Raw genomic sequence first — 12,065 nt, 5'->3', positions numbered from 1 at the left:
AATAAACAGTTTGCATACCACCTGGAGAGCAAAGAAAAGAAAACAGCACCCAAATGTCCAGCCAAACACCCCAACACACAACAATCTGCCGGAAAATGGCTGATGTCCAGCTCTTGTGATAACCAGAGAAATTGCACATGGCAGTCCCGGCTCCACACAGCGATCCATTTAGAAATGATGTGGTGGTTTCTGCCTCTCGATGGCGGCTCGGAGCACGGCACGCCATGCGCCATTGTGGGCCGTCCTTAAAGCTGTAGTAACACTCCTTATTCTCTGTGAAGCCCGTAAAATTTTCACCGAAAGCCAGATAAATTTTTTGAATGGTTTCCGCCATTTCCTCGCAATGAAACAACGACAAGAGGGGTGGACCAGTGCTCACTCAAAGCCTGCCCACAGGCGAATGACGCAACCGACAGGCATGGAAAAACTCACGCATGCGCACGAAGATTCAAGCTTGGCTGACGTAAAAACATATGAATCAAATCCATATATTTTTTGCATAAAATAAAAAGGTCTGATACTTTTCTCACAGACCTCATATATATATATATATATATATATATATATATATATATATATATATATATATATATATATATATATATATAGCGCTTTTACATCTGCATCAGACGTTCAAAGTGCTTTACAATTATGCCTCACATTCACCCTTTCACACAAACACACTCACACACCGATGTCAGGGTGCTGCCATAAAAGGCGCCCGCTACACACCGGGAGCAACTTGGAAATTAAGGTGATTTTAATTTAATCATTAGATGGTAACAGGTCTAGAAAGGCATATCACAGAATGACAGACTATTAGACTTGGCATATGTCTGGACTCTGTGTATCCTTCCAATTATTAATTTGACTTAGTCCATATTACAATCTAGTTTTCATCTTTTAGATGCACACTCATAGTTTTAGGAGGGATCAAAACATAAGTCAGGGAAATGTGGATGCAATTAAGAAAACTGATGCATCTACACAGATACAGAAACCAATATGTAAACATACAAACACATGTTCATCACTAAAACAGCATGTTTATGTAAAGTAAAGCTTGGTCTGTCTGCCACGCCCAAGACTGACAAATTACAACCTCTGCATCCCTGTGCTTTTCCAGTAAAGCCACAATAGGTCTAAACCCAGAAAACTCTGAATGTGCAGACTCTAAGAGATTATGTCTCGTCAAAATATACATGGACCAGCATAAATATATAATCTGGCAAACATTACGAATTTTGTCATCTTGGTCAAGTCAACAGAACAAGGCTGTTTTGTCTGTAAAGGACACAGCTTTCCCCATGCCTTCTAAAGTATCACTGGTTTATTTGTACTGTTCTGACCAACATCTAACCACTGTGCAATCTAGTAGAAAGTACAACTACAGAAAATAACTTTGCATTACCACACAGTCATACTCTCAACATACTGTTGATTAAAACCACTTTACTCCATTGTAAATTTTAATTTCTAAATCATCCACTTACATTTTATTTTACACTTTTTAGTTGGCACATCTGTTCACCAGCACCAACACATATTGGTATAATAGACTGACAGCATGCTTTTAAAAGGAAATGAGTTGAATTGAATATAATGGGGCTCTCAACCAACATATCAGGGCTATAAGGGTTCGTAAACATCATTCGCTTCGTACAACCAACACATCAAGTCTTAGAGAAAGAAATTTAATATTTTATGATTATAAAGCCTTTTTCCCAGTTTCAAATTGTTATATGATGTTGCACATCACGGCAGGGACAGATGGTAACATTATACCAACAAAATATTATGAGCAGGTCACTGAGATCTAGACAGGCTGACATGCTTTTAATATCTGCCATATGGACATCTCATTCAAGTTAAATTAATATACAGTAAAACTCACATATAATGGATTCAGTTGGACCAGTGAATTTTGTCCATTATAAACTAAATCTGTCATTTGTATAAAACTGACAAAATCTGTTATATGTATAAAATGGACAAAATCTATTATATGTATGTAACGGATAAGTTACAGTCAGGAGATGAAGAATGATCTATGGGGAATCCCGAGTCAGGACCTGTCAAATTTAATGATTGGGTTAAAACTTCATCTGAAAAAATTGTAAATGTCTGCCGCTGGGCATTATGTGCATTAAAAAAATTGGGGTACGGACAAAACCCCCTTAGGATAAAACCCCCCTGACAAAAGCCCCCTAGGACAAAACCCCCCTAGTAAAAGTGCATTCTAGGGCAAAACCCCACTGGTTCATATGAAGTTTTACTCAGCAGAGTTTTGGCATGTGTGTTCCTCATAACAGAGGTGAAACATGCTGAAGGGGGTTCTTAATTGTCAAATGCGAAACAGTTATATGGAGTGGGTGTGAAACTACTCACCAAAGAGATAAGTGTCAGGTGCAAAAACAGTTTTGTTCTCCATAAGGTAGGCCATGCCACTGGTGACCTCTTCTTCAGGTAGAAATGCCAGTGCATTAAGCATACCACAGAAGTGCTTGACACTCTCATCAATTTCAATTCAATTTATTTTCATTTCTATAGCGCCAAATCACAACAGAGTTGCCTCAAAGCGCTTCACACAAGTAAGGTCTAACCTTACCGACCCCCAGAGCAACAGTGGTAAGGAAAAACTCCCTCTGAGGAAGAAACCTCAAGCAGACCAGACTGTCCTGTAGGCATTGACCAATCCTAGACTCTGTATTTTTCCCCAAGTACTCTGTGCCAGGTGGTAGAAGCAGCCACAGGATGTCACATGAGGCCCCAAAACACTCTCCACCGCATTTATCATTGGCTGCTCAACGTCTGTGATGACAGTTGACGGATCTGGATTAAATCAGAGTTGATCACACTTATAAAGAATGGCCTGAAGAAATTCTTTATAGCATGATTGAGACTTCCCAGAGAGGAATGCATATACACATTTGATGGCTGTGTTTCCAAGTGGGGCACGAATTACATATAACTGGTGGAATAACCTGGGAGCTGTTGTGAATGTTTCATCCATAGACCAGGTCGAGGTCCAGCCTTTTTTTATTCAATATTGTATGAGGTGCTGTTATATTTGAATAAAGCTACATAAAAATAATGCTGTTGTCTATTTGATTTTTCTCCACTAAGAGTATCTTGTCTTATACAGTAAGGAAAATAAGCATTTGAACATCCTGCGATTTTGCAGGTTCTCCCACTTAGAAATAATGGAGGGGTCTGAAATTTTCATCTTAGGTTCATGTCCACTGTGAGAGACATAATCTAAAAAAAAAAAAAATCAGTAAATCACAATGTATGATTTTTATTTGTATGTTACTGCTGCAAATAAGTATTTGAACACCTACCAACCAGCAAGAATTCTGGCTCACACAGACCTGTTAATTTTTCTTTAAGAAGTCCTATTATTCTGCACTCTTTACCTGTATTAATTACACCTGTTTGAACTTGTTACCTGTATAAAAGTCACCTGTTCACACACTAAATCAATCACACTCCAACCTGTCCACCATAGCCAAGACCAAAGAGCTGTCTTAGGACACCAGGGCCAAAACTGTAGACCTGCACAAGGCTGGGATGGACTACAGGCCAACAGGCAAGCAGCTTGGTAGAAGACATCAACTGTTATGATTATTTATTAGAAAGTGGAAGAAACACAAGATGACTGTCAATCTCCCTCGGTCTGGGATTCCATGCAAGATCTCACTTTGTGGGGTAAGGATAATTCTGAGAAAGCTCAGAACTACACAGAAGGACCTGGTCAATGACCTGAAGAGAGCTGGGACCACAGTCACAAAGATTACATTAGTAACACATGATGCTGTCATGGTTTAAAATCCTGCAGGGCAGCAAGGTCCCCCTGCCCATCCAGCACATGTCAAGGCCCGTTTGAAGTTCACCAGTGACCATCTGGATGATCCAGAGGAGGCATGGGAGAAGGTCATGTAGTCAGATGAGACCAGAATAGAGCTTTTTGGAATCAACTCCACTTACCATGTTTGGAGGATGAGAACAACCCCAAGAAAACCATCCCAACCGTGAACCATGGGGGTGGAAACATCATACTCTGGGGGTGCTCTTCTGCAAAGGGGACAGGACGACTGCACCATATTGAAGAGAGGATGGATGGGGTCATGTATTGCGAGATTTTGGCAAACAACCTCCTCCCCTCAGTAAGAGTATTGAAGATGGGTCATGGCTGGGTCTTCCAGCATGACAATGACTCCAAACACACAGCCAGGGCAACTAAGGAGGGGCTCCGTAAAAAGCATTTCAAGGTCCTGGAGTGGCCTGGCCAGTCTCCAGACCTGAACTCAATAGAAAATCTTTGGAGGGGAACTGAAACTCCAAACCTGAAAGATCTAGAGAAGATCTGTATGGAGGAGTGGACCAAAATCCCTGCTGCAGTGTGTGTAAACCTGGTGAAAAACTACAGGAAATGTTTGACCTCTGTAATTGCAAACAAAGGCTACTGTACCAAATATTAACATTGATTTTCACAGATGTTCAAATACTTATTTGAGGCAGTAACATACAAATAAATCATTAAAAAATCATACATTGTGATTTCCGGATTTTTTTTAGATTATGTCTCTCACAGTGGACATGGACCAAAAATGAAAATTTCAGACCCCTCCATGATTTCTAAGTGGAAGAACTTGCAAAATCGCAGGATGTTCAAATACTTATTTTCCTCACTGTATATCTTTGAGGGGGTTTTGTCCGAGGGAGGTTGTGTCCTAGGGGGGTTTTGTCCTACACCCGCTGCGGAGTGGTACCTTAAGATCCTAAAGCCTCATTTAGGCTTATCCAGCTCTGTGGCCATGCAATGATGTCAACGTGCACGTTACGCTTTAAAGTTCAATTTGCCGCAGGAACGGCAGCCTTTTCTGGATTAATTTGTCCCTCAGCAAGCTCAACGGCTTTATACAATCACAACCTCCAAACCAACGTTACGGTACATGTAATTTTCCTTCATAAATTGCAGGTCATTTTAGCATCTTTTGCTGACTCCTTACTGTAAAGTTGGTAATATTTGCGGACTTTTCTGCCAAACATATTTGATCCATGATAGAGAAGCTTGAATCTTCGACTGGACTGGGTTGCTTGACGTGAGGATGTTTCGCTTCTAATCGCAGAAGCTTCCTCAGCTAAATTTCTTGCTCTGGTAGTCTGACTTCTGTCTTGACTCTTGTAGAGAAGAGCAGAGGCCAGCAAAAGAGTTTTAAGAGTGTGGAGTGTGGTTAGTGTCTGGAGACACTAACCACACGTTTGAGGACAAAGAAGTTAAAATCTTAGCCAGAGAAAAGAAATGGTTTGAGAGGGGAGTGAAGGAAGCTTTGTATGTGAAACAGCTGAAACCCAGCCTTAACTGGGGAGGGGGTCTGAGGCACACTTTTTCCCCTGTTTACAATGGAGTACTCAGGTCAAAGCAGTTTTAGTCTTTTGTTCATGGTAATGAGTCATTCACGTCGTCAGGAGAAGTGTCAGTCCCATCGTTAAGAGGGACAGCTGCCCTGTCATTAGGAGGGTGCTAACTAGAGTACAATAGGTGCTAATTAGAGCAATTGTTCGTCACTGTCACTTGTTAGGTTTAAAATTCCAGCTTTTGCTGGCTTCTGTTTGCTCTTCTCTACAAGAGTCAAGACAGAAGTCAGACTACCAGAGCAAGAAATTTAGCTGAGGAAGCTTCTGCGATTAGAAGCGAAACATCCTCACGTCAAGCAACCCAGTCTGTCAAAGATTCAAGCTTCTCTACTATGGAAACCACCTGGACAACTGAGAGCCTTCACAGAAACGATCCATGATCAAAATGTATTCAGCGTGCACACTGAAAAAAACTTTTCAAATATGATGGGATAGGAAGGAGTGAAAACATAAAAGTGTCAAATCACAGCCCTTGTGGTCTCTGTCGTTTAGCGGGTGCACATCATACAAAAGCATTGGGACTTTTGCTTTTATCCAGTGAGTGCGAATATCCGGTTTATACAGTGACGGTTTAGGCGAGTTTTGCTGTCCATGGAAGCACCTAGTAAATGGAATTAGAGGGCAAAGCAAGACAGCTCACCTTCAATGAGAACCAGCAGGAGAACATCCTCTGCCCCTGCAGCAATTGTCTCCACTTGATTGGCTCTGCCAGTGAGAGGGAGGGTCTGCTGATTCTGAAATCTGCCATTGGCCCATTGAAGCAGGAAACAACTGGCAATCTGTGTGTCTATGCATGTCACAATGTAGGTACTAGCTGCGCGTGTAAACGGGGTGACACTGAAGATGCGATGTTCAAAGTCAAGACTTTGGAGGAGGGAGAAGCTGCTGCCGGTTTTAACGAAAACCTGCAGCATACAAAAGGAAATTGAAAATTTGTAAAATAATTTCTAAATTTGATCATACAACACAGGAAATCAAACAAATGATCATCTTCAATCAGCCTGTGATTATCTTGTAACACACGGTTAAAAACAGCTAAAGGCCTCACCTGACTGGATGCTATGAGATAATCTTTGCCTTCAGCAGAGAAGTGTTTCACATGGAGAGCTTCAACACCTAACGTTTGTTCCTAAAAAGGTATCAGATCAAAAAAAAAAAAAAATCATAAAAACACCCATCGTACTGTGTTCATGAAATAGTTTAAATCCAGATCTCTCAAAATGTAATAAACTGTACCCTGATTCAAGAACAAGCGTTCCACAAAATCATCTTGCAATATCTTGAATACAAAAAATTCAAAAGTAAACAGTGTGTGTGTGGGACACTATGGTGAACCACACTGACCAAAACCTCAACGTCTTGTCTCAAGAAGTGTTTTGGCGTGCCAGCAGACCAACTCCTTCACACAAATGACTCAGATCATGTTGCTCCGAGAGTTTAAAAGACTTGGGAGAGGACTTTACTAAAAAAGAGTAGTGAGTAAAATGGACCAGAGTGGATTGGGGGGCACTGGCATTCACTTTTTCAACACTGGATAAGATGTGGAGGTTCAGCACAAGAAAGCTGCACAGACTGAAGGGTTACTTGCTGTGCTGCAAGGTGAGTTCTGCATTATTAACCTAGCAGAAACTAACACTGACTAGCATATGGTAACACTGACTGATGCTATCTGTTGCAGAAAAGTTGATCAATAGAAACATCAAACAAAAACTACACTTAAGGTACAATTCGTCAGCATTAAGCAGCAGTAAAGCAGAAGAAATACTAAGGTGATCAATAGCAAATAGCTAGCTAGTGACGGGTGAGGAGACGTGTTTTTTGACAGCTGCGTCTATTCTTTCTGACAGCCCATGGAACAATGTGGTTCACTTCTGTGTCATGAAGGAACATTCATCTATGTTTTAGTTATGGTTATGGTTGTAGTTAAGGTTATGGTTAAGGGGTGGGGGGTAGAGTTAACGTTTCCCACATGTCACATAGTGATGCAGCGGGGGTACTGACTCATCACCGATTGCCGTTTGGTGAAAATGAGCTGTTTCTGTCAAAATGTGACAACTTGGCTGTGAGACTGGGGTGACTAGTCAACATTCCACATCCTAAAAGACAGGGAACTGCAAATATTTCTCAAAATATTGTAACTCAATGAAAAAAGACCAATAGCTTAGCGGTATACACAACAGGTCAACAATCATCCTTGAAATAATGCATACTTTAGAATACAGGGTGTAAAGTAGAAGGACACAGTATATGCCCAGAACCACACATGACCAGACAGGACTGATCACATTACCTCTACCCTCCTCTGCTGTTGGCAAGGTAATGATGTGAAAGCCATGACGGGGATTATATTTACCAGTGTAATATTGAGGTCTCTCTGCAGTTTAAAGATGCTTAGGTTGGCAGCAGGGTAAAAGGGCAGCCCATTATGTGTGATGGCTATGTAGGTGGAACCATTCACCGCAAACCCAACACAGGAGCTCGGGTCCTGAATCCTGAAAGACTGGAATAACAAAAGATTTTTATGGTATTACTAAAACTAACTGTGAATAATCTCCTAACTCCTCACTAAGACACACTGGTAATTCAGTTTCCACTTGAGTTTTCTTTGGTGATACTGTAGGACAGGGGTAGGCAACCTGTTCCAGAAAGAGCCATGAGGGTGCAGGTTTTCTTTGCAGCCGCTGACTCCACCAGGTGATTTTACTGATTAATATCACTTTGAGCAGATGGAATCAGTTAATCAGTGAAATCACCTGGTGGAGTCAGTGGCTGCAAAGAAAACCTGCACCCTCATGGCTCTTTCTGGAACAGGTTGCCTACCCCTGCTGTAGGAGAACAGGTACCAGAAGTGGGACATAGTCACCATCAAGTCACTCTCAAGTCATGAATCAGCAAGTTCCCAAGTCAAGTCTCAAGTCATAATGACCACCAATTGTTTGCAAGCTGACTTAAGACTTGACTTGGGACTGACAGATTGATGATTTGAGAATGACTTGATGGTGACTTTGTCCCATCTCTGGCAGGTACTTATCCTACCTTTACTGGTACAAGAACACCCTGCCACCGATAGAGTGTAGCCAAGGTGTAGTGGGCTCCAACAGCAGGCTTTCTATCAAGTCTCATGGCCAGCAAAGACAGCCATTCAGGGAGCATGCACCATGCAGAGGTGGGATGGTCCTTAAAGTTCTGGTACACACCCATCACGGGAAGATGACCACCTCAAAGAAACAATGAACAAAGTGAATAATAGCTGTGGTGTTGGAAGGGAAGTAGGCCCAAAGGACCCATAAAGCCCAGAAGGAAAGAGCAAAGAGAAACAAAAAGCCTGAAATGGGTAGATAAATATAGAATTTATGTGTTTTCAAGAGATTGCAGTACTTATGGATTGTAAGGTCTCACTTATGGCAAGAGCTGTGCCCATCTGTGTTCCCCATTCAACACTGACAGCTGACTCCAGACCATTACTGCGAGACACAGTCAGGTAGACTACTCTGCTGCCTTCAGTGACCACAACTTCACTGTTGGTTCTGAATGGAAAACACACATCCAGAATTACTCTAAATTTCTTCATATGCATGTTCTTATGTCAGTAAGCATGCACATACATGACTGTGGAATTTCATGTCCTGCAGGACTAATTAGAGACAGACCTGTTCAGAGCAGGTCCAATACGGAATAAGCCAGAAGGAGCCAGGTTCTCTAGAACTGTAATAGTTGCAAGGAGTTGATCACCTAGCCGCGCACCTCCTGATGGATTAGACAGGCTCACTGTGAAGGTTTCATTCATTTCGGGTTCAGCGTCAAGCACCGCCCAGATCTCCAGTATCTGGAACAACACAAGTGAGACTCAGGCATTTTGGCCAAATCACAAAATGTACATGCTATATTTACTGTGCCAACCATAAATATCAATAGGATTATTATTATCTATATTATAATAGCCAAGTGGCCTCTGTGTGCGTGCGTGTGTGAAGCTTCAATCACGCAGAAAACGGGGAGAGCTGGCATTTGCTATTTCGTATGCTTATGTGTTTTGGGTCAAGTATGAAGGCTGTGAAAATGGAAAGTTGATAGGACTAAATTAGCAATTATATCTAACCAGTAAACAATGGACATTATTCTGCAATGCACTTTGGCAGTTTGGGTTTTTAAATGTTGTTATTGTGGTTCATCTAAGTTTAACAGTTTTGTTAATGTTACAGATTTACTGTGATTTTGTAGTTCAATTGTTTAGTCAGTTAAGTGTCATGTTGTCCTTACCATGAGTGAAAAGAGTATTGCTTGTGATGTCTTCTGCCACCGTCTCTGTTTGAGCATGCGTAAAAATTTAAAATACCTGCTTGTGACAGAATACAGAAAAAACAAAAAAAAGTTCTGTGTGCAAGCGACTGGGGACAGCTGACGTTTCCCGTTTGGTATGTTTATGTATTTTGGGTCAAGGATGAACGGCGCCAAAACAGAACATTGATAGGACTAATATTTATGGAAAACCTATGGATATTAGCTATCATTGCTAATTACATTCTGGACTCGCATGCTATTCCAGCAGAAAAGCACCTTTAAAAGCATGAGTGTGTGTGTGATTTTATTTAGTAAGTTCAACGTAAGTACATAATATAATTGTAAATATGTTAAAAATACATGGATGGCACAAGAAAGTGAAAACACTTATTTCCATTTTTGTCCATACTAAAATCAAGAGACAAAATAGGTCATAAAAAGTAATAATAATATTCATTCATTCATTCATCTTCTACCGCTTAGTCCAATTAAGGGTCACGGGGAGCAGGAGCCTATCCCAGCAGCCATAGAGCGCGAGGCGGGGTACACCCAGGACAGGACGCCAGTCTGTCGCAGGGCCACAAACAGACAAACAAACACAGACACACCCACACACACACCTACAGACAATTTAAAGATACCAATCCACCTATCCCGCATGTCTTTGGATGTGGGAGGAAACCGGAGCACCCGGAGGAAACCCACGCAAACATGGGGAAAACATGCAAACTCCATACAGAAAGGCCATGGGAATTGAACCCACGACCTTCTCGCTGTGAGGCAACAGCGCTAACCATGAAGCCACTGTGCTGCCTAATAATAATGTTGATAACGATAATATAATAATAGTGTGTATGTGATAACAAGACCCTAAACACTTTATAAATACATTAAGACAGTAAATTAACATTATGAAATTATATAATTAACAGAAAATAAAAGGGTTGAGTTCCTCTTTTAAAAATTGTTGAGGTCGAAGGTCCAAGGTTCTAAAAACATTCTGGACTCACACGCCATTCCAACTCATTATACAAGCTTTGCTTAATTTATTACTACCCTTTAAAAATGTCAGCTACCTGTTTCATAAACACTACCCAATCTAAAGCCCATGGATCCCCACGGCAACACACTAATTATTATTATTATTATTATTCATCTGTTTATACTTATAGATTTATACACACATATATTTGAAGCTCTTAGTACAAGGAAAGCATTCATAATCAGCATGTTTTCTCATGCCATGTTTGAAAAGGAACTCCCTCACCTTATGCCTGACTCCATCCTCCAGTACCACAAACCCCTTTGATGGCATCAAGTCACCCTCTGCGAGGCTGCCATTGGCATCAGTGATGGTAAACTGAATTGTTACAGTTCCGAATGTGCCTTCCTCTGGGTTCCGAACCACATACAGGGTGGCCATGCTGTCACCTGGCCCAGATACAGATGTAGGTTCTTGCAATAACAAATGTTCACTGCTATTAAAGGAAATGACACCGTGTCCATCATCGCTGGCCAGGATATTCACAGTTGCTGTGGAAATGTGAAAATAGGGAATAGTGGACACTTTATATAATACTCAGAATGAATTATACTTGTACATGTTGCATAAATTCAACACTATGAAGTTCAGCAATAGTGTATTTGATATATCCCTTCAAGAAGTTACACCATTATCTTGGTGGTGGAATGATTTCAGAACTATATTATGAAGCCATCAGCCCCTAATTCGGCCCAAGCTAATTTGGTCTCAGCTAAGAGTATAGAACAAAAGCAAATCAAAAATTCCTTTAATGTGGCTAATGTTATGACAACTTTGTCAGCCATATGGAAACCAAGGCAATGAGCCCTAGGAGGGGAGGTCATCAGCCACCATCAAGGGACTGATCATTCCATATTGGTTAAAATTTTGTTGTGATTCGGTTGTGGTCAAAACTTTTCTTTTATCTGATTTTTAATATTCCTATCACATGAGATCATAAAAATCTATGATCATACATTTCTTTGGTTAATGCTCAAAAGAGACCTGTAGTGTATCTAAACATACACATATATTGTCTGAATTAAAACAATCGCAGTGTTTTCACTATGGTTTAATTTAGTGTTAGCAAATCTACATTAAAGTCCCCACAGGATGGAGAACAAAGGTCAAAAACCTAGTCGCCCTGCTCTGTTGACTGGAGGACAACATGATGGCGGTGGCCACTGTTGCTCCTTTGGTGGAGATACAGGCGTGTCCTTCCAGTTGTTGACATTATTTAAAGTGTAGTGTATCTTGCCCACTTGTGACTGCTGTCTGCAAGAGATGTGTACTGACTCCAAACACTGTTAGGTGCTTGCATGTACTGCATGTTGGGTAAAGT

At 41.0% G+C, this 12,065-nt stretch overlaps 1 protein-coding gene across 3 annotated transcripts in view; it reads right to left on the bottom strand.

Moving 5' to 3' along the window:
* The window catches only part of adgrv1 (adhesion G protein-coupled receptor V1), a 444,323-nt gene that overhangs the window by 292,210 nt on the left and 140,048 nt on the right, over positions 1–12,065 (bottom strand). For all 3 annotated transcript variants that reach the window (XR_004560688.1, XM_034170035.1, XM_034170036.1), the window contains exons 46-52: positions 10,970–11,235; positions 9,072–9,247; positions 8,821–8,948; positions 8,458–8,639; positions 7,775–7,921; positions 6,470–6,550; positions 6,062–6,326 (exon numbers count right to left, since the gene is read on the bottom strand). Coding sequence is in view for 2 of the 3 variants with exons in the window: in XM_034170035.1 (XP_034025926.1) it covers positions 6,062–6,326; positions 6,470–6,550; positions 7,775–7,921; positions 8,458–8,639; positions 8,821–8,948; positions 9,072–9,247; positions 10,970–11,235 (1,245 nt within the window). In the remaining variant the exon portion in view is untranslated. The remainder of the gene's footprint in view (positions 1–6,061; positions 6,327–6,469; positions 6,551–7,774; positions 7,922–8,457; positions 8,640–8,820; positions 8,949–9,071; positions 9,248–10,969; positions 11,236–12,065) is intronic.

This window comes from Thalassophryne amazonica, chromosome 5 (genome assembly GCF_902500255.1).
Source record: "Thalassophryne amazonica chromosome 5, fThaAma1.1, whole genome shotgun sequence".
NCBI classification, from domain to species: Eukaryota; Metazoa; Chordata; class Actinopteri; order Batrachoidiformes; family Batrachoididae; genus Thalassophryne; species Thalassophryne amazonica.
Note: the sequence above shows the minus strand (reverse complement) of the source record. Positions and strands in the feature narration are given on the sequence as shown.